The 24,224-nt window shown below is 34.8% G+C and overlaps 1 protein-coding gene across 4 annotated transcripts in view; it reads right to left on the reverse strand.

Moving 5' to 3' along the window:
• Positions 1 to 1,171: 1,171 nt before the first annotated feature.
• STXBP5 (syntaxin binding protein 5) overlaps positions 1,172 to 24,224 on the reverse strand; it is a 169,614-nt gene continuing 146,561 nt past the window's right edge. For all 4 annotated transcript variants that reach the window (XM_019425027.2, XM_019425026.2, XM_019425025.2 and 1 more), the window contains 3 exons: positions 22,422 to 22,533; positions 7,110 to 7,330; positions 1,172 to 5,350 (listed from right to left, as the gene is read on the reverse strand). In XM_019425027.2, the coding sequence (XP_019280572.1) occupies positions 5,309 to 5,350; positions 7,110 to 7,330; positions 22,422 to 22,533 (375 nt within the window). In that variant the 3' untranslated portion in view covers positions 1,172 to 5,308. The remainder of the gene's footprint in view (positions 5,351 to 7,109; positions 7,331 to 22,421; positions 22,534 to 24,224) is intronic.

Consider the following 24,224-nt stretch of genomic DNA (forward strand, 5'->3'; position numbering starts at 1 on the left):
TGAAAACTGCCTGCGGGCACGGTTTAAGGTATACACAAGCTAGAGCTCTATACCAAGCATGCTTGCCCCCGAAGTGGACAATGTTAGAAAAACTTATCCTTGCTCTTTTTAATATTGTTTTGGTGATGCATTTACAATGAACCAATAGTATACCTAGAAAGAAATGTTTTTCTGGTTCTAACTATCATATTAAGCAGAGGTCACACCTAAAGTATCACAGTACCGTTTATTTACAAAAACAAAATAAATAAATAAAAAATTTAAAACATGATTTACCCTCTTTGCATTGCTTTCTACTGACATGTTGAGTCTATGTTTAACTCCTCACATTGTCTTCAGTTGAAGCAAAGTTCAAACAACATGAAATACTTAGCAAAAGTATATTTAAAAAAATGAAATTCCCGAACAAATTGGATTCCATTGCCATTAGCCTATGTCCATTTTAAATGCCTGAACCAAACAACCTTCAATAAATGAATACTGACTTATTTACATCTCATACACTATAAAAATTTTAATAACTATGATCCTCATTGCAAAATACTGGCAAAACTGACATTCATGATTTTTCTGATGTAAAGAGTGCAATAAAAAGAGCAGTCACATGTAGTCCTGGGCTGTACTCAATTTGTAAATGAATTGTGCTGAGTAATTTAAGACTGTATTAGTAACTGAAGAAAGCCATGTGAAAATCCTGATAATTGGGAAGTTATTAAAACCATTTAATTCAGCTGAGAAAGGTAAACTAAAGTTTTCCCTTTAATTTTTGTTGTTGTTGTTGTTGTTGTTACAACCATTTCCTGTCCACAGAACCTTATTTAAAACTCCTGTGGCAGTAAGATCACTAATATTCGCAGGAAAAATAATCCCCATAGCACTTTACAAGAAATTGATCCGTGATGAAAAGTGTAATTAACAAAAGCTGTAAACAGTATCTTCACATTCATTTGCAAATGAAAAAAACTCACTTATGGGCATAAATTTCAATCCAAGAGAACAAACACTCTAAAAGGGAAAAGAAAAAAAGGAGGACACTTAAGATAGAGAAGTGCTCTTTTTCAAAGTAAATACAGATTAAAAAGTCTAGGAATATTGATCAAGTATCAAACTGATAAGGAACAAATTCTATAAACTACAAAATAAAAACCTTCATTGACAAAAATACATAAACTCTGTTTTCATTTTTGGAAATTTATTTTTAAAAAAGGTAGAAGAAAATACCTGGAAAACTATTTTAAATATATATATATTTTAAAACAATAGTTAAGGTAGGCATCCAACAGCAAGCTGCAGCTAGTGAGAAAGATCTTGCAATTATTGTTGTGGGCATTTTCCCCAAAGTAAAATTAATATTTGAAAATGCTCAATAGAGGGTTTTTTTTAAACCATAGTAATGATTTTCTTTCCTGTCAATGTGTGAAGACGTTTGAATAATGTATGATTCTTTAAAATTAATTGTATCTCGATATGAGATACCAATATTTCTTATTATAAGCGTAAAACATAACTTTTTGTATGGATAATATACATACTTTTTAAGTACTTCGACTTAAACTTAACAAGTTCACCATTTTTAAAATTAAAGAGTACATTTATAAAAATTTTATTTTAAAATTAAAAGTATATTCTCTAGCCATATGTATAAATATAACATGTTACTGTATGATCTTAAAACAAATCTGAAAGTGTTGCAATATTTAAGACCTAGAACACTGAAACATACAGCAAATGATCTTACTATTTTTTTTAATTGAAAACTATATAAAGCCCTATTAAAGGTTTTAAGACTATGATCAGTTTAATTATTTAAGGTGCAGCTAGCAGCATAGTCATGATTTTGGTATGTTTTATACATATGTATCACTTGATTTTAACTGAGAAATGTGGATTAACTGATAATAAAAAGTTTTCATTACCTAAAAAAGTGCAGAAAAAATTCAAGTTTAAAGTTCAGTGCTCTTTATTTTGCAAAAACAAATAAATGAAATCCCCAAAGTTAAAATGTAAAATAAATCTTTGCCACAAAAAATTTACCTTTGGATATAGCTTTTCTAATGTCATATGAGAAAATGCCTTAAGCAAAACATATATGGAATATGGAACTCAGGGTAAAACTTTGTACTCCGTGGGGTCTACCACGTGTTTTCCATTCCCTCAGCTGTCTCCCCACCACCCCCTGTAACCTAAAAATGTGGAACACTTTCAGACTTGTTTAAAACACTCACAAATCTACAGGAATAACTTCAGAGAAACCTACAATTAAGAAGTTCTAAGCAAAAGAAAAGCTTCTTTCTTTACTAGAAAGTACTGTATTTAAACTGGGATATACCACACATAACATAGACAGGTAGCAGCATTTTTTCACATCCATAAAGAAAATTGAATTAAGAAGTTAATAACAGCTCAGATCAATAACCATTTTTGGAAACGCTCCGTACAAATGAAATGCAAACCCAGGGGATTAAGATGATGCAAAACTTCAAATGGATGTAATACACAGAATTTGTCAGAGTGTAAGATTTCAAATAACTTTTTAAGCAAATACATATGAATTTTAGCTTGAAGAGTGAACTGGATATATGGCACATATAGGCAAACAACTTCCTATTGACAAACTGCTAATCAATGAATACTTCAATGACTTTAGAGCCAACGACACATGAAACAAAGAATAATGTCCTCAAATGAGGATATGGAGATATGGAGGAAGCACACACACATCTTTCACTTTTCTAATATTTTTGACTCTTTTTTTTTTTTTTTTTGGTTTATTTTCCTGAAATCCTGGCTTGCTGGTGACTGTTACTTTTTGCGCTTAAAAAGAAAAAAAATAGAGATGTTCTCTCTCAAATTACAATAAATTCCCTGGGTTAGTTATTACTGCAGACTGTCTCTTATCTACAGACTGAATCAAGTATAACTCAGAGAAGCTATTTCCTATTCTCAAAAATACTTCAAGCCTTCTAATCCTAAGTGAGTTTCTAGTTTGCTGTGCATAATCTGTAGATTAATTTAAAAATGAAATAAAATAACTCAAAATATTGATTTTAACATTTTCTTATAAAATCCATCTCCGATAAATGTATCTACTTCTCTATTTGAAAATAATTACAGGATTAGCTCATTTTATATACAACAGGAAAAATGACAGTGAAAATAAAGTTGATGTACAATTAACACAAAATAACACAGCAAATTAAACAGTTGGAGCTAATATGCCCTTCTACGAAATGGGGAATCGTCAGTTTATTACTTTACTTAACGCTTCTCAACTTCAAATCCTTTAACTGTTGATATAATTGAGGACACTCTTAAAACTGTACCTTTAAAAAGGGCCTAATACTTCCTGTGACAGATCATGGAACAACGGGTTTATTAGATAATACAGGATACAAATTAAGCCATCTGTAAACTCCTGAATGTTCATCATACTGCTGACATTAACTAAACAGAAATATGTTATCTGTAGGTATTTTCTACAAATTCAGAAACTTTTGAAAATGACTTCTGAAATGTTTTGGCTTGATCAATTATCTCTATCACATATATTTAGTCCCTCCATAATGATATTTAAAGTAAATTTTAATGTAAACTTTTGTATCCCATAGTGCACATTATAAAAATGTAAACATAAAAGCTTTATTAATGAAAATAACCAAGAGGAAAAAACGCCTAACAGACTGTGCGAAATTAAGGTGTTGTACATATACCTTTAATGATCCTATGGGATAGCAAAACAACCATCAAGTTTGCTATCAATTTGTGCTCTGATTCTCTCTTACGGAAAAAAAGAAAACTGTTTTAAGCAATTTTTTATAGAAGAAAATATTTAAATTTCATTAACAGTAAGTGTAATGCTTCTATTTTGCTCCTCCTTTGTTGCCTTAAGAACAATCAGTAATAATCTCAGATGAGCCTGCATTATGAGATTACTTCCTTCCAAGCCATCTCGTTCCTGTCTGCAATGCTCTTCTAGGAACCAATCATTTATTGTCCACTGATGGTCTCATTTGTATTATACTCCAATACAGAAATAATTTAGTTACCAAAATGCACATATTTTTCTTTCCTTTTGGCTTTTTAAAACCTTGAAAGGACATGTACAGATTTATAGTATATTTCTACAGAAAATATTTTGTAGGTCATCAGACTAGACTCTTATATAGATAATTATTGACAAGAGATGCTTGTAATTTTCCATGCGACAGCATGTGCACTAAGATTTAATTGGCTCATCACCTGAGTGTACTGGAACTGTTAGCAAATAAAGGGCATTTTAAAAAGGGAGCTGAGCATTTTAGTGAAATAAAGAAACATTTTTTTAAGCAATTTTAATTAAATAATGCAAAGGTACATTTGGTTAAACATTTTATAAAAATTCAAGCAAAATTAAAAATTTAGCCAATTTCAACATTTCTACAAAGGTAACCAGTAACTATTTTGGTCAAATCCACCTTTAGCTGAATTAATGAGAACAAGGACAAGGGACATTGAAGTATTCTCCTCACCACAATGGAGGTTTTTCTCACTTTCCACACTGTATAGCCACTACATGGAAACTCCCAGAATGATGAGCAGTTCAGTCATGCTCTACACTTTTCTTTTCAATGAAAAGTGATGTATCACCTTGTTTTGCTTTTGACAAAATATGGACTAAACACAAATATACAATAACAAGAATCCAAGAGTAGCCCATACACAAGTCAACTATGTGTATGTTTTTATTATTTAAAGCCCACCATTCAGCTTATCTGTCTAAAGATATGGTAACAAACAGTTTGTTTCTTTTTCACTAATGATACTGATGACCAGTCTGTTTAAGGAAGGGAAAGTCCAAGACAGCTGTTCATAATTCAGTCAGTGACACAAACGTAACTATTTCAGCTTCGGGACCTCTGACTTATTGCCTCTCCCTCAAAGAGGTCAAACACTGAAGGCAGATACGACAGCACAAACTCTTTTGGCATATGCAAGTTTAATACAGGAATGATCCAGGAATAGTCCCTGCCAGGTCTCCTCGACATCCCCCTTTGTTTCTTCGTCTGTTACACGTGACCTGCTTAGTTCCCAAACCGTCACCTCAGAGCTGGCACACACCATAGACTCCACTTTGAGTGTCTGTGGACACTCCTCCTCAGTTAAAGCCACATGACTGAGGGAAAACAGTGCGTGATTGTGCTAGGAAAGAACAGTATCCAGTGACGAACATCCCTTTAATGTTAACTTTCCTAAAGTGAAATCGAGAAAATAAAAAAGGAAAATTCTTTTTCCTTCTGGCTGACGTTGTACTTAGTTGGATTTCTAGCTGTCAGAACTGGTACCACTTCTTGTCTTTGTATTTCAACATCATCTAGAGGGGAGAAAACACGAAAAACATTTTTAAAAAATGCCAGAATGACAACATTTATGTGATAAATCATTGCCATGTTTTTCCAAAATATATCATTCGGAAGGATTCTACAGTGTTACTATGTTGCTTACTTCAAATAATTTGATATAGAAAGCAGTAAGAACTGTTCCATTTAGAGGAAAAAAAAAAGACCGTAACCATTAAGAACTGTAGCCTAGAAGGTCCTCTTATTTCTTAGAGATGTGACATAATTCAACTTTGGCTCAGTAGATTCTTTGGTGACCTAAGGTAATACCTTACAAATAAGGTAATTTTCAGTTCTCTGGTTTGAACTAAAAATGAGGTTAAAGAACGTGGGGAATGAGAGGTTGGAAACACTACTCTTGCTCCCATCCGAAATTTCCTGAGCCCATAGTCTTGAGCCAGGCACTATACAGCAGTCTTTCCCGACACGACTTCATTTGGTTCTCACAACTTTATGGGTTAGAGATTATTATTTTCCTCATCTTATAAAGGAAGAAAATGAGGCTCATATGGGTTACCCAAGGTAACACAAAAGTGAAACTGGTATCTCAGCACACATAGTCTTATACAAGAACCCATGAGCTTAACCACCTCAATGTATTGTCTTCACAGACTCTTAAATACGGCTCACAAACAACATTTGGTACAAGGGAAAAGCTAACAGTTTGAGACAAAGCTCTTGGCTAAATATTTAGAGTGTGGATATTCTGAAATCAGCTCAAGGGTTATATGCATTAGAGATCGCAGTCAGATGCAGGGTTATGCCAACAAAATTCTTGACCTAGATTGAAGGTCATGAGCCTGTATCTGAGGTGTGTGTCAGCACTGTGAAAGCATCTCCAAATCTCTTTGAAGCCCTGGACAAATCTCTCCCAGGTCAAGTTACCTCTTTCATGCATTCCAGATGTCAGCATTCTTGAGCAAGGAAAAGATGACTTTTGAATGAAAGATTTAAAGAGCTGCTGATAGATTGGTTACTCAAATATAAAAATAATTTTAATAAGGTTTCTTCAGGTAACAAACTAAAAACGTCCTCAAGGCCTAGGCTAGGAACTCAATGTGTACAGCAGCCCAGTGGAAAGCATCAAGGACTGGCAGACTATGTGTCAAAATGAAGATGTAGAGTCTACCGAAGGGGCCTTTAAATCCAATTTTTTAAGTGTTATTATGCTGGCCAATAAAGCATATTTGTAAGAAGGCCAGCTAGGGGTCCCTTCTTAAAGTATGTTTCTAAGATCCACCACGATTCCTGAATTCATCAAGATGAATTCATTGTAAAAATCCATCTCATTAGCCCTCTGGATGAATTGGTCTACAGACAGATTTAGTATTGTCTACTTGAATAAAAATGGTTGTCAATTTTAGTTATTTAGATCTAAAGAATCAAGAGAAGCAAATGATTTCCTTTTCTAGAAATTAGTAGTAACATCTGAGCCTTCTGCATTCTCTAAAAACAGTTGCAAAGCCATTGGTTTTATTTACAAAATTTACAAAAAGCCTGAAGGTGAGCAGGTTCCTTCAAAATTTATAAACTTCAGTAAGAGAACAAAGGCTACTGAGACATATCCTTGTCGTGGTTCCCTCTGGTGGCAAGAATCAGGAACTTGATTGTACAGAGAATAAATGAAAGTTCTCCTGAAGAAATATAATAGCTATTAAAAGAAAAAAAAAAAAACAATTTTCATACTTGCTTCACCTAGATTATTTTGTTTAAATATTTGTCTGCTAGACATACCTCATGAGCATGTTTAGAAAACGAATCTGCACTAGACAACATAGCTGCGGTTCTTTCTTCCAGATCACCAAGCTTCTGCCCTCTTTCATCTAGGGCCAACCTGGCTCGTGCTAATTCACCGACGACTCCAGATGCCGCCCCTTTCACACCTTCGATGCCACCTGGGCCAGGGATATGCTGTGCAAGACTCCTTGAAGCCTTTCCTGAGGACGATTCTCCAACTGAATGATTTGATAAATGAAAGAGTAACTCAAGAAATGAAAATTTTATTTATATATATGATACTAGTATACATGATAACATTAAAACACAATTTTCAGGTTGACATTGACAACAAATTGAAATATGTATATATTCACTGTATGTTTTTCATTATAATGATTTTAATAATTTTTTAGGTTTTTAAACGTGTAAAAACAGAATGTACATTAATAGTGTCCTCTATACTAGTTTATGTCACAAAACTTGTGTAAAAAGGTACTAATAATTCTTTCTTGCAATGAATAATAGGTATACTGATACTAGTTTACATAACAGTAAAAATTACCTAGGTGTGCAAAAAATTAAAGATAAATTAAACATACAGATTTGATTTAGTTTCTTCCATGCTTTCTCATCCTTTAAATACTGTGCTTAGGTTTAGAAGTAGAGGAAAATGCAGAATTCATTTATTATTCTACTTTAGTCTTCAAAAGTTGTAGATACGCTGAATCTCTTTCTTTCTCTCCATTTATCTTGTCACTTACAAACAGACCAATTTTTTTCCCTTCAAAAGATCTCAGGAATTCACTGCTTCCTTTCCCTCCATAATCCAGACCTTGATTCCCTAATATCTAGGTTACTGTAAAAGTCTTACATTATGTTAAAGACTGAGGTCAGATTTCCCCTCTTCCCTCAGCATACATTTCTTTTGCTGGAAATATAATTCACATACCATAAAATTTGCCCCTGAATAATTCAGTAACTTTTAGTTTATTTAGAAGGTTGTTTAACCACCATCACTAATTCCTAAACATTTTCATGACTTCAAAAAAATAAATAAAACAAAAAAACCAAAACCAAAAAACAACCCCATCCTTATTAGGAGTCACTTTCCATTCCTGCTTCTTCTCAGTCCTTGGCAATCAACAATGTACTCAGTCTTTATAAATTTTACTATTCTGAACATTCATATAAATGGATTCATACAATATGTGGTCTTTGTATCCAGCTTCTTTCACTTAAAATAATGTTGTCAAGGCCCAACATGTTGTAGCACACATTGGTACTTCATCCCTCCTAATGACTGAATAATATTCGATTGAATGGATATATGACATTTTATCAGTTCATCAGTTGATGGACCTTTGAGTTGTTTCTACTTTTTGGCTATTATGAATAGCTGTTAATGAACATTTGTACAAGTTTTTGTGTGAACATACATTTTCAATTCTCTTGGGTGTACACCAAGGAGTGGAATTGTTGAGTCATGTTTTAACTTTGTGAGGGACTTTCAGCTCTCCAGAGAGATTACAGCATTTTTATATTTCTACCAGCAATGTAGGAGATTTTCAATTTCTCCACATTCTTGCAAACATTTATTTTAAATTTCTTAATGTTTTATTTATTTTTGAGAGAGAGAGCAAGCAGATACAAGCGGGGGAGGGGCAGAGAGAGAGGGAGACAGAATCGGAAGCAGGCTTCAGGCTCTGAGCTGTCATTGGAGGGCCTGACGACGTCGGGCTGGAATTCGTGAACTGCGAGATCATGACCTGAGCCAAAGTCAGACAGCTAATGGACTGAGCCACCTAGCTGCCCACCCCTCATGCAAACATTTATTATTGAACAGCTTTTCAATGACAGCCATTCTAGTGTGAAGCGGCATTTATCTGATTTCCACTTCCCTAATGACAAGTGATGATGTAGATCTTTTCATGTTTATTGGCCATTTGTATATTTTGTCTGGAGAAAAGTCTATTCAAACCCATTTAAAAACTGGGCTATTTTTCTTTTTACTGTTAAGTTGTGAGAATTCTTTATATATTTTATTTTATTTAAAAAAAATTTTTTTTAATGTTTATTTATTTTTGAGACAGAGAGAGACAGAGCATGAACAGGGGAGGGGCGAGAGAGAGGGAGACACAGAATCGGAAGCAGGCTCCAGGCTCTGAGCCATCAGCCCAGAGCCCGACACGGGGCTCGAACTCATGGACTCACGGACCGTGAGATCATGACCTGAGCTGAAGTCGGACGCTTAACCGACTGAGCCACCCAGGCGCCCCTCTTTATATATTTTAAATATTAGACTCTTACCAGATTCCAGATATGTCACATATAGGATTTGTAGTATTTTATTACTATCTGTGGGTTGTCTTTTCATTTTCTTGACAGCGTTCTTTGATTTTTAATTTTAATGAAATCCAATTTATTTTTTTCTTTGGTTGCTTGTGATTTAGATGTCACATCTAAGAAACCGCTGGCTAATCTAAGGTCACAGAGATTTATACCGATGCTTTTTTCTATCACTTTTACAGTTTTAGCTCATACATTAAGGTCACTGATCCATTTTGAGTTATGTATGGTATGAGGTGGGGAAACAACTTTATTCTTTTGCATGTGGATATCCAGCTGTCCCCACCATCTGTTGAACAGACCATTCTTTCACCTTTGGATTTTCTTGGCATTCTTATAGAAAACCAATTAACCATACATGTATGGACTTATTTCTGGATTCTCAATTCTATTCCATTGATCTATATTACCTGTCCTTATGCCACTACTGCACTATCTTGATGATTATAGCTTTGTAGTAAATTTACAAATTGAAACGTGTGAGTCCTCGATCTTTTTTCTTCTTTAAACAATTTTTGTGTATATGTGGCTGTTTTGGATCCTTTCCATTTCCATGTAAATGTTAGGAACAGTTTCTTTCTTTCTTCAAAAAAAATAGTTGCGATTTTGACAGGGATTGTGTTGAATGCACAGATCAACTTGAGGAGCATGGCCATCTTCCCAATATTAAATCTTCCAATCCATGAACATAGGATGTCAATCCACTTATCTATGATTTAATTTCTTTAAATGATGTTTTTAAGTTTTTAGTGCATTTTACACTTCTTTTGTTAAATTATTCCTAAGTACTTTATCTTTTTGATATTATCAGAAATGGAACTGTATTAAATTTTCAGTTTCTTCACTGCTAGTATATGAAAAGCAATTGATTATTTACATTGATCTTGTACCTTGCAATCTTGCTGAACTTGTTTATAATTTATATATACATATATAACATATATATAAAAATATAAAACATACACATATAGAAAATATATATAACATATACATAAATGTATATAACATATACATATATATGTATATATATATATAGATTCCTTAAAATTCTCTATTTGTAAGATTAGTCATCTACAAATACAGACTTTTGCTTCTTCCATTCCAATATGCATGCCCTTTAGTTCCTTTTCTTACCTAATTGTCCTGGTTAAAGCTTTTAGTACAAGGCTAAAAAGAAGAGCTAAAACCCTTTGAATTTCCATCTAAAGTTTAGTATCAGTTACAAAATTTGGGGGGGTTGTTGATAAGGACTTCATTAAGTGTATATTTGCGTGTGTATACATACATCAGTTTTGGGAGAATTGATGCCTTTTACTGAATCTTTTTTTTTTTTTAATATTTATTTTTGAGACAGGGAGACAGAGCGTGAGTGGGGGAGGGGCAGAGACAAAGGGAGACGCAGAATCTGAAACAGGCTCCAGGCTCTGAGCTGTCAGCACAGAGCCTGATGTGGGGCTCAAACCCACGAACCGTGAGATCATGACCTCAGCCAAAGTTGGATGCTCAACCGACTGAGCCACTCAGGTGCCCCAAGAATCTTTTAATGCATGAACATAGTATATTTCTCCTTTTATTTGGGTCTTTAACTTCTTTCAACAAACTTCTATAATTTTCTATTTTCCCTATAGAGGTCCTAAACATCTTCTGTTAAGATGCATATCTAAGTATTTGACCTTTTTTTTTTTTTTTAAATATGATTGTGATAGGTAGAATAATGTCCACCACTCCTCTCAAAGATGACCATAATCTAATTCCTGGAACCTGTGACTTTTACCTTACATAGGAAAAGGAAGTTTGTTGATATGATTAAGTTAAGGACCTAGAAATAGATTATCCAGGTAAACCCAATGTAATCACAAGCAAAGAGCTTTTCCTAGCTATGGGCAGAGAGAGAGATGTGGCTTCAGAAAAATAGATAAAACAAAGTTGCTATCTTTGATCCTTTAGGGCGATTACATCCTCTTATCCTTTGTTATCTTCTTTTTTTTTCTTTTCTTTTTTATTTTTATTTCTGATAATGTTTACTTGTGCCTTCCTTTTTTCTTGCTCAGTTTCACCAGAAATTTATCAATTTTATTAGATTTTTAAAGAATCAACTTTTGGTTTGGTTGATTTTTTCTACTGTATATTTATTTACTAAGTCATTACTGTCTTATTATCCTCTATTTTCTTTGGTTTATTAAATGCTGTGTTTTCTATCTTTTTGAGACGGCTGTTCCGTTCACTCACTTTTATGTTTTCTTTTCCTAATAATATTGTATATATACTAATCAATATATACATTTTAAGTGTTTATTTATTTTTTGAAAGGGAGAGAATACAAGCAGGGGAGGGGCAGAGAGAGAAGGAGACACAGAATCTGAATCAGGCTCGAAGCTCTGAGCTATCAGCACAGAGCTTGACATGGGGCTTGAACTCATGAACTGCGAGATCATGACCTGAGCTGAAGTCGGACAATTAACTGACAGAGCCACCCAGGCGCCCCTATAAATATCAATATTACTTTAGATGCTTACCAATGATTATGAATTGACACATGGGTTATTCAAAACTGTATTAATTTTCAAACGTGGCATTTAAAATTAGCTTTGTTACTAATTACAAGCATAACTGCATTGTGATTAGGTCACAAACAATTAACTTCAATCCTTTGAAACATAATTTTTAAAAAACTGTCTAACACATGGTCAACTTAAAAAAAACAAGTTTTTAAAATATGTTTCAAACATAAAGGAAAGTACAAGAACTGTATAATAAACATCCATATACTCATTATCTAATTTTGGTAATAGGTAACATTTTTTGACATATGGGTGTCTATATGTAAAATTTTTGAATATTTAAAATTCATTATAGACATTATGACATTTTACTCAAAATAATTCAGCATACATCTGTAATTTCTCTACAAATACATTTTATGACCATTCTGTCTGTGCTTAAAAAACATGTATTCTGCAATGTTCTGTATCTCTTCATTAGTTTTAATTTCATTAATTGTTTTGTTCATGCCTTCTATATCCTTTACTGACTTTACTGCTGTCTGCTTTTGTATCTCAATCAATAGGCATATTAGCAGTTCCCACTATGATTGGGAAATGGTCTCTCTCTTCTAGTAGTTATATGAATTTTTTTAAATATATTTTTTAGTGAAATTATAAGGTATGGGGCACCTGGGTGGCTCAGTCGGTTGAGCGTCCAACTTCGGCTTGGGTCATGATCTTGCTGTCCATGAGTTCAAACCCCGTGTCGGGCTCTATGCTGACAGCTTGGAGCCTGGAGCCTGTTTCAGATTCTGTGTCTCCCTCTCTCTCTGCCCCTCCCCTACTCATGCTCTGTCTCTCAAAAATAAATAAATATTAAAAGAAATATATAAGGTGCACTCAATGAATGCACAAAACAGATGGGATAAATAGAAAACACATAAAGTATGGCAGACTTAAATATAAATAACCATAGTAATTATGCCCTTAATTTAAAAGGCAAAGATTGGGGTGCCTGTGTGGCTTCACTTGGTTGAGCATCTGACTCTTGACCTTGGCTTAAGTCATGACCTCACGGTTCATAAGATGTGTCAGGCTCTGTGCTGGTGGCATGGAGCCTGCTTGGGATTCTTTCTCTCCCTCTATCTCTGTCTCTCCCCTGCTTGTACACACACATACTCTCTCTCTCTTTCAAAATAAATATTAAAAAAAGAAATTACAACATGCATCCTTAGCTTATTAAAAGCTGTTAGATACTCTTAAAAAATCTCTTTAAAAATGTGTCATCTCAGATCACCTTAAATTCAATTAGTCTTTGTGACTCTCTTGATTTTATACGATTTTTTGTGTATTTATGTATTTTTTATGAGTGTACTATTTTTCTTTGTGTTTGTATATGTGTATACACATACCATAAGACTTTGCTTTACAGTTGTAAAGATTATATTCATTATATTTATGCATGAACTTATTACTTTCTTTCCAGAACATTGTTTCCTGCATCTCTGACATTCCATGGAGGATTAGTACAGCCTTTAGAGTTTCCTTTAGTGTGGTGGCAAGTCTTATTCATTTATTCCCCTAAAAATGTCTCATTCCTGAAGGCTATTTTCTTTGAGTATAGAAATCTACATTAAGTACTGTCTTCTGTCAACATACAGAAGATCATCCCATATCTTTGGCTGTTGAGAAATCAGTATATAGCTTGTTAAAGGATACCTCATTTTCTTCTAGCCACCTCAAATATTTTCTTTTTTGTCTTTGATATACTCTATTTTCATGTGACATATATAGCTGTGAATTTTTTAAAAAATATCCTTGGAATACATTAGGTTTTTTGACTGTGTGAATTGGTATCGTCTGTCAATTATGAGAGATTTCCAACCATATGTCTTTATGTATTGCTTCTTCTTCACATTCTTTCCTCTTTCTTTCTTGAGAAGTCTAAACACTTGTTAGAACTTCTCACTGCAACTTCTATTTCTTTTATCTTCTTTGTATTTTACATCTTTTTGGTTTCTCTGTGCTACATTCTGGATCATTTATTTTGCCTATTTTCAAGCTATGTAATTCTCTCTTCAGTTGTGTAAAACTTGTGGTTAAATTTATCTACTCAGCTTTTAATTTCTGTTTTTGAATCTTTCAGTTCTAGAATTTCATTTTAGTTTATACATTTGTTGTGTTGATTTTTATAGTTTTCAGTTATCTGATAAAATGTTCAGGCATGGTACTTATACTTACAAACATAATATACATAACTATTTTATAGTTTGTGTCTGATAATTATAATATTTGAAGTACCTGTGATTCTGTTTCTGCTTTTTCTGTTTCATTGTTCACGGTGTTGGTCACTAGTGTTGCTGGTTAATTTGGATGACATATTTGAAAATTATTTCTAGAAATAATTTGAGGATTTGCAATATGTAACCTTCCATTAGAGAACATTTTCATTTGCTTTTGCCAGATGTTGAGCACTTGAGCAGTCTGAAAAAATACTTAAATAAGGTTGAAAGTTTTCTGGTACACTCAGATAATTTAAAGCTAATCTGTCTGTGTGTAGGAGGGCTAATTTATTTCCAGATCACCTTTAGTCTTAAGCTGTGGCCTTTTGGTTCCTTGCAAAGAGAAGTTGTTTAATAAGATCCCCAGTCTTGAGAGGAGTGAAGATGGCAGAGAAGTAGGGACACCCTGAGCTTTCCTTGTCCCTCAAACACAGCTGTACTGAGTCAGATCACCTGGAATACCCAAGAAATTGATCTATGAACTGGCAGAAGGATCTCCATGGTTGGAGGGAGACAGTGTGGCAGGTGCGTGGAAGTGAACTGGGGGAGAGAAAAATGGTGGTGCATGGAGGAATCCTTTCCATGGAAGACAAAAGGGAGAGAAAGAGAGAGGGGTTGAGACAGTGTGACACTGGGTTTGCACGAGAGGAAAACCATTCTGGACCATGGACTGGGGAAGGAGTGTCACACGTTTTTGTTTGTTTGTTTGTTTGTTTTTGCAAACAGCACACGGAGCTCACACTCTGAGGTTTTTGAAGTGTGTAACTTTTTCCAGAGCAGAGTTGTGGTTCACGTTCCCGGGGAGAAGGAGGGAGCTGGCCCCGGAGTACACAGCGTAATGTAAGGATCTCCTGAGCTGGGCGCACTGGGAGAGAACAGTCCCCTTCTTGGACTACTTTTGGAAGAGGTTATATTGCTTCTCCAAGGACAAAAGACCTGTAGGCACCAGCAAAAGGCCTTTTCATCAGCAGGGGACAGAGGTACACCCAGAGGGCATATAACCTTGTTGCTGCTTTTAGTGGTGCTGCACCATAGATTCCATGCACTGTGCAGGCATGGGATTGTCTTTCGGAGACAAGGGACATCGGACGCAGCATGGAGAGGCTGCAGTGCCAGATCCTTTAGGATTTTGAGTTTTGAATCCCAGGTGTGTGCCAAAGAAAAACGCAGGACAGCTGTGGTGCAGGGCGAGCTGACTGCCCTTGCTATTCTGTGAGGGTTGCCTGAACAGCAGAGAGTGTGAGATCCCCTATCTGGGGACAAGAGACTGGGTGGTGTCATTATCCCCAAAACACCAACTCAGTGGGACATCAGAGAGCAACACAGTGGCCACCAGTGGAGGTGGGACCAGTTTATACCAGACCCCAACCCCCTGTGCCTGGCCACTGTTCATTTACTGGGGCAAGACAGTGATTCTGAGCCAATCAATGCAGCAGGCCTCTCCTCCAGGAGACCAGCACAGACAGCACCCCCCTGCACCAAGTGCACTGAAAATGAGGTGCTTCAATACAACATCTGCAGATCTGATGAAAACAGGACCAGGCTTACTTTTTTTTTTTTTTTTCTTCTTTTTTTTTTCTTTTGGAATCAGGCTCATAGTTTTTTGTTTGCTTTTTTCCATTTCCTTTTCTCTTTTTTAATTGGATCAGTCTTCTTTTTTTTTTTTTTTTTTTTTTCTTCCTTTTTTCACTTCTTTTTCTTTGGAATCAGGCTTATAATTTTTTCATTATCTTTTTTTTCCCCATTCCTCTTCCTTTCCTTTTTGGGATCAGGCTTTTTCCCCCTTATTTTTCAGGCTTATTTTAACAAACAAATCAAAGCACACCTAGTTAAAGGCCCAAGTACTCCCCACTGCAGGTAAGGAGGAGTCCTATAGAGGACTGACCAGTGGGAAAGAGCAGCCAAAACACAACAGCAGAGTGCACATAGCATATACCAGAAAAACTTCCTGAAGTGCTAGGCCCTGGACAGTATATGACCCCTTTATAATACAGCATTACTCTCAGATACAGGTAACATAACATACTTTCAAAACATGCAAAAGACAGAAACTAAGCCAAAATGACAAGATGGAGAAATTCTTCCCAAAAGAAATGTTGAGAAGAAATCACAGCCAGGGACTTACTCAAAACAGAGATAAGCAATATATCTGAACAAGAATTTAGAACAACAGTCATAACACTACTAGTGGGCTTGAAAAAAGCACAGAAGACACAAGAGAAATCCTTGCTACAGAGATCAAAGACCTAAAAGCTAGTCAGGCTGAAAGAAAAATGCTGTAACTGAGACGCAAAACCTACTCGATAGAGTCATGATGAGGACTGAAGAAGCAGAGGAGAGGATAGGTGATAAAATTATGGAAAATAATGATACTGAAAGGAAGAGGGAAAGAAAACTATTAGATCACAAGGGAGACTTAGGGAACTTAGTTATTCCACAGAGTGAAACAGTATTTGTATTATAGGAGTCCCAGAAGAAGAAAAGTGAGAAAAAGGGCAGGTTTATTTGAGCAAATCTTAGCTGAGAACTTCCCTAATCTAGGGAAGGAAACAGACATCCAAGTCCAAGAGGCACAGATGACTCACCTTAAACAAAACAAAACAGAACAACAGGTCAACACCATGACATATCACAGTGAAACTTGCAAAATACAAAGATACAGAGGGAATTCTGACAGCAGCTAGGGACAAAAGGTCCTTAACCTACAAGGGTGGACACATAAGGCCAGAAACAAACCTGTCCGTTGAAACTTTGCAGGCCAGAAGGGAGTGGCAGGAAATATTCAATGTGCTGAATAGGAAAAATATGCAGCCAAGAATCCTTTATCTAGCAAGGCTGTCATTTAGAATAGAAGGAGAGATGCTTTCCCAGACAAAACTAAAGGAGTTTGTGACCACTAAACCAGCCCTGCAAGAAATTTTAAGGGGTACTCTTAGAGTGGAGAAGAAAAAAAAAAAAAAAAAAAAAAAAGACCAAAGCAACAAAGGCTACAAATGACCAGAGAAATCACCGGAAACATCAACTCTACAGGCAACATAATGGCACTAAATTCATATCTTTCAATAATCACTTTGAATGTAAATGGACTAAATGCTCTAATTAAAAGACATAGGTATTAGAATGGAAAAACAAAACAAAACAAGATCCATCTATATGCTGGTTACAGGAGACTCATTTTAGACTTAAAGATACCTATAGATTGAAAATGAGGGGATAGAGAACCATCTATCATGCTAATGAACGTCAAAAGAAAGTCAGAGTAGCCATCCTTGTATCAGACAAACTAGATTTTACAATAAAGACTGTAACAAGATTAAACCAGATGGACTGAACAGATAGATTCAGACATTTCATCCTAAAGCAGCAGAATACACATTCTTCTCGAGTGCACAAGGAACATTCTCCAGAATAGATCACATACTGGGTCACAAATAAGCCCTCAACAGGTACAAAAAGATCGAGATCATACCATGCATATTTTCAGATCACAATGCTATGAAACGTGAAATCAACCACAAAAAAAAATTTGGAATGTCTTCACATACATAGAGGTTAAAGAACATCCTACTAAAGAATGAATGATTGGGTTAACCAGGAAATTAAAGAAGAAATAAAAATATACATGGAAGCAAATGAAAATGAAAACACAACAGTTCAAATTCTCTGAGATGAAGCAAAGGCAGTCCTAAGAGAAAACTATACTGCAACTCAGGCCTATCTCAAGAAGCAAGAAAGGTCCCAAATACACAATCTAACCTTACACCTAGAGGAGACAGAAAAGAAACAGCAAATGAAGCCGAAAGCCAGCAGAAGGGAAATAAACAAAATTACAGCAGAAATAAATGACAGAAACAAAACCAGTAAAACAGATCAAAGAAACTTAAGAGTTGGTTCTTTGAAAGAATAAACAAAATTGATAAACCCCTAGCCAGACTTATCAAAAAGAAAAGAGAAAGAACCCAAGTAGATAAAATCATGGATGAAAAGAGATCACAACCAACACCACAGAAATATAAACAATTATAATAAGGGAATACTATGAAAAATTATATTCCAACAAACTGTGAAATCTGGGAAAAAATGGACAAATTCCATTTTTTTTGGAATTTGGAAACTCACAAATAACCAAAACTGAAACAGGAAGAAATAGAAAATTTGAACAGACCCATAACCAGCAAAGAAACTGAATCAGTAATCACAAATCTCCCAACAAACAAGAATCCTGAGCCAACTGGTCTTCCCAAGGGAATTCTACCAGACATTTAAAGAACAGTTAACACCTATTCTTCTTAAACTGTTCCAAAAAATAGAAATGGAAGGAAAGCTTCCAAACTCATTCTATGAAGCCAGAATTATTTTGATTCCAAAACCAGATTCCATTAAAAAGGAAAATTACAGGCCAATATCTCTGATGAAACTGGATGCAAAGATTCTCAACAAGGTATTAGCAAATCAAATTCAACAGTACATTAAAAGACTAATTCATTGTGATCAAAAGGGATTTACTCCTGGGCTGCAGGGTTGGTTCAATATTCACAAATCAATCAATTTGATATACCACATTAATAAAAGAAAGGATAAGAGCCATATAATCCTGCCAATAGATGCAGAAAGTGTTTGACAAAATACAGCATCAATTCTTGATAAAAACTCTCAACAAAGTAGGAACTGATGGGACATACCTCAACATCACAAATGCCATATATGAAAGACCCATAGCTAATATCATCCTCAATGGGGAAAAACTAAGAGCCTTTCCCCTATAGACAGGAATAAGACAAGGATGCCCACTCTCACCATTACTATTTATTTAACATAGTATTGAAAGTCTTAGTCTCAGTAATCAGACAATAAAAAGAAATAAAGGGCATAAAAACTGGCAAGGAAGAAGTTAAACTTTCACTATTTACAGATGACATGACACTCTATGTAGAAATCCCAAAAGACTCCACCAAAAAATTGCTAGAACTAGTACATGAATTCAGCAAAGTTGCAGGATGTAAAATCAATGTGCAGTAATCTGTTGCATTTCTATACACCAATAATGAAACAACAGAAAAAGAAATAAAGGAATCAATTCCATTTACAATTGCACAAAAACAGCAAGATACCTAGGAATAAACCTAACTAAAGAGGTAAAAGATCTGTACTCTGAAAACTATAGAAGACTTATGAAAGAAACTGAAAAGAACACAAAGAAATGAAAAAGCATTCCATGCTCATGGATTGGAAGAACACTGTTAAAATGTCTATACTACTCAAATCAATCTACACATTTAAAGCAATCCCTATCAAAATACCACCAGCATTTATTGCAGAGCTAGATCAAACAATCCTAGAATTTGTATGGAACCACAAAAGACCCCAAATAACCAAAGCAATCCTCAAAAAGAAAAACAAAACTGGAGGCATCACAATTCCAGATTTCAGGCTATGTTACTAAGCTGTAGTCATCAAGACAATATGGTACTAGCACAAAAACAGACACATAGATCAATGTAACAGAAAAGAAAACCCACAAATGGACCCACAACTACATAATCAACTCATCTTTGACAAAGCAGGAAAGAATATCCAATGGAAAAAAGATAGTCTCTTCAACAAATGGTGCTGAGAACACTGGACAGCAACATGCAGAAGAATGAAACTAGATCACTTTCTCTTACATACACAAAAATAAATTTAAAATGGATGAAAGGCCTAAATGTAAGCCAGGAAACAATCAAAATCTAGAGAGTAACACAGGCAGCAACCTCTTTCACCTGGGCCGTAGCACTTTTTACTAGACATGTCGCTGAAGGCAAGGGAAATGAAAGCAAACATGAACTATGAGGACTTCATCAAGATAAAAAGCTTCTGCACAGTGAAGAAACAATCAACAAAACTAAAAGGCAGCCTTCAGAACAGGAAATGTTCGCAAACAATGTATCTATGAAGTATTAGTATCCAAAATCTATAAAGAACTTATCAAAATCAACAACCAAAAAACAAGTAACCCAGTTAAGATATGGGCAGAAGACATGAATAGACACTTTTCCAAAGAAGACATCCAGATGGCTAACAGACACATGAAAAGATACTCAATATCACTCATAATCAGAGAAATAGAAACCAAAACCATGATGAGATACCACCTCACATCTGTCAGAATGACTAAAATGAATCACACAAGAAGCAACAGGTGTTGATTCCCCTTTCTCCACATCCTCATCCTCTTGCACTGCTGGTGGGAATACAAACTGGTGCAACCACTCTGGAGAACAGTGTGGAGGTTCCTCAAAAAAACTAAAAATAGAACTACTGTACAATCTAGCAATTGCACTATTATGTATTTACCCAAAGGATACAAAAATACAGATTTGAAGGGGCACATGAACCCCAATGTTTATATAGCAGCATTATCAACAATAGCCAAACTATGGAGACAGCCCAAATGTCCACTGACTGATGAATGGATAAAGAAGACATGGTGTGTGTGTGTGTGTGTGTGTGTGTGTGTGTGTGTGTGTGTGTATAATATTACCCAGTCATCAAAAAGAATGAAATCTTGCCATTTGCGATGATTTGGATGGAACTAGAATGTATTATACTAAGTGAAATAAACCTTTCAGAGAAAGACAAATATATAATTTTTACTGATGTGAAACAAAACAGCTGAATATATGGGAAAGAGGGGAAGAGAAGAAAGGGAAAAAAAAACACAAGGGACTCTTAAGGACAGAAAACAAACTGAGAGTTGATGGAGGGACGTGGGTGGGAGATGGGCTAGATGGGTGATGGGTATTAAGGAAGACAGTTGTTGTGATGAGCAGAGGGTGTTGTATGTAAGTGATGAATCACTGAATTCTTTTATTTTTTATTTTTTAAAAATTTATTTATTTTGAGGGAGACAGAGAGACTGTGAGCAGGGGAGGGGAGAGAGTGAGGGAGAAACTCAAGCAGGCTCTGTGCTGCCAGTGCAGAACTCGATGTGGGGCTTGAACCCACGAAACTGTGAGAGCATGACTTGAGCTGAAATCAAGAATCAGACTCTCTACTGACTGAGCCACCCAGGCGCCCACTGAATTCTACTTCTGAAACCAATGCTGCACTATATATTAACTAAAATTTGAATTAAAAAAATTGAAAGTAAAAACTGTAAAAAAAGGAAAAAAAAAAAAAAAAACGATCCCATCCTTGCCTGTTCTAGGAGCCTGCCTAGCTCATATGAACACAGTTTAGTATCTCAGCCTCCTGCTTCAGATTAGCAAAGCACTCCAGAGGAAGATTGGCTTCAGTTTTTTAGGCTCAGCACTCTGGGTTCCCATCCTTCCCTATGAATAGTGTTCTTTACTATACCATTAACTCTTTGATATTTTAAAGAATTTAAAAAAATACATTTTTAAAATTTTGTGTTACTCTATCAATTATCCTTGGCGAGACTGTTATTCCAAATTATCAGCTGCCCATAGCTTGAAGAACAGTCTTCATTTTTCACAATGAACTAAAACTGACTGATTCCCAGAACCAAGATGATTGATCAATCATCTGGACAAGTCCTGAAAGTTAAATTGCACTGCACTGCAACTTAATGATATTTAATCTTATAGTTTTTCTAATTAGTCAAGCAAACACAAAAGGAAAATTCTAACGTATCTTTGCAAAACAGAAAGAGAATAAAAGGAAAAAAAAATAAGGATAGATAACAGCTATTTGAAAGAAAGGTCAAACATTCAAGGATTCATTAGCTCATTCAAGGACCAATTTCTACTCTGTGCCAATTATGTGGAAGGTAGTAAATGAACGAGATTTTGCTATTTTAAGTAACTTTTTACTGCAATGAGAATAGTACTAGGGGTTTCCTAAGATAAATGTTTAGGTAAAACACTTTTTCAAAGTTAAGGTCACCAAATGAAGTTAATAATAGAATTGAAATAATAAAAGCTCATATTTAATGAAAATAAAGAAAACACTTTCTAAATTATTCATTAAGTTGTGAATACTCATTTTTAACCACCCGAACCTATTCTGATCTTGGTTCCCTGAGCAATATATTCCCCTGATACTGGTTAGAATGACCAAAAAAAAAAAATGTCCTTTTGCTAAAAACATGGATATATTAATTGTTGTGACAAAGGGAAAAAGGTGAACATAATTTATGCATGTAAGAAAAGCCTACATGGCTTGAATGCTTCAGTTTTACAGATATAATATCCAAATTAAATCAGTCAACTTACACAGTTCTTCTCTATCAAGAGATTGTGCACCACCTCCAAATAAGCCTTTAAAGAATCCCCTGTTTGGTGCTTCAGGTGTTTCTACAGGAGTGAAGAGTTCGCCCAACATCTCCTTTAAAATCAAAACAAATTGTAATTGGTAAAGTTACAGGGAGACTAAACTATAATTCACAAAACCATCACTGCAAATTCTTCAACTTAAGCTTATAACATTACCTGTTGAGATTCAGAAACAATTAATGAGCATATTTCAAGTGATCAGATCTAAGATCTAGTACATACTGACTTAATCAAACAGTTAAGACTAAATTGACTAAAATGAACTTGCTGTTTGCTACTTTGTCTCGATTATCTTCATCACACTTCAAGCAAAGATAATATTCCTGCTTAAACTGTAAGAGGATTCCAATCTTTATGACAACATTATCCCTTAATTCTTAATATCAAGAATTGATAACTGGATTAATAATTAGGTCTTCCTATCAGTTAATAATTGATAACTGGATTAATAATTAATAATTAGAAAGAAGAAAAGCTACTAGGAAGATGAGAAGTTTAGTGTAATGATGATACATGATTTGGGAATTATCACTTTCAGCTGAGTCAGAAAATTAATAACTTAGAAAGACACATCAACTTCTGTTTTCATAAATATAGCCCAGGAAAAGAATTATGCCAACATACACCTGGAACTTCAGAATTCTGGTAGGGAGATTGAAAGGCTTCTTTCTGCCTTGTCTGAAATTACTGTCACTACTCTTCAGAGCACAGAAATGGTAAAACTATCTCAGGAGACAAGAAAGGTTGCTGACATATTAATGATTTTGTAGATAAATACATAGAGAGGGAAGAGGAAGTTCTATAAAAGAAGGAAAGCAGCAACATTATATAAGGCAGCTCCGGGAAGCTTTAGAAGCAAAATAAAACTATAGTGAACTTTGGAGGCTGCACTTCTGCCCACTGATGAGAAGTAGCTATGATAAAAAAGACAAGTACATTATTGGTTCCAGGTAGGAGTTCTGCTGTATCTGATTTTACATTATTATAGTTGAAAATGAAGTATGTATTTTTTGATTTCCTTAGGGCTGGGCTAAGAAAGTTAACGATGAATGTCCAAAGACTTTACTTTTAAACATATTCATATTAATATTGTCTCTCCAACCAGATTATAAACGGAAGAGAGAATTGTTAACACTATATAACACAGTTTCACCTACAATGTTGAAGTGGATTGAAACCTATACATTTTAGTTTTCTTTCCTCCAAATTTCTACAAAGTGGAGTAAAACTGGAATGTAAAATTTCCTTTAGTCAATAAAACAAACTTGTTAAAACTCACCGTAGAAACTGATAATGATTATTTAATTCAAATTTATATTAGATGATATAACAAAGGTGATTTCCAATCATTTTTATACTGTGCTATACAGATTCCCATTTAAACTATATTTATTAAATTGATACAACAAAAAATGGCAAACAGCTACCATTTGAGTGTCTTTTATGCTAAATCAAGAGTAATATGACATATAATGAGTGACAGTATAAAGATATGCATTTTAAAGTTTATTTTAAAATCATGGTTTAGAATTCTGAATTTATTTGGTGCTTAAAGCTTACGATTTGATAAATATAAAGTAAGAAATATAAAAAAAACAGATTATAGCTATAAATGAAGAGTCACTTATAGTGGAGAAATGACTGTTTAGAACCAGTATAAACTTTGGAACCACATAGACTTGGGTTTGATTCTCATCTCTGCCTTTTACTCACAGAGGAATCTTATGCAAATCAATCTCTCAA

Source organism: Panthera pardus, unplaced genomic scaffold (genome assembly GCF_024362965.1).
Source record: "Panthera pardus isolate Hobbes unplaced genomic scaffold, ASM2436296v1 HiC_scaffold_17, whole genome shotgun sequence".
Classification (NCBI taxonomy): Eukaryota; Metazoa; Chordata; class Mammalia; order Carnivora; family Felidae; genus Panthera; species Panthera pardus.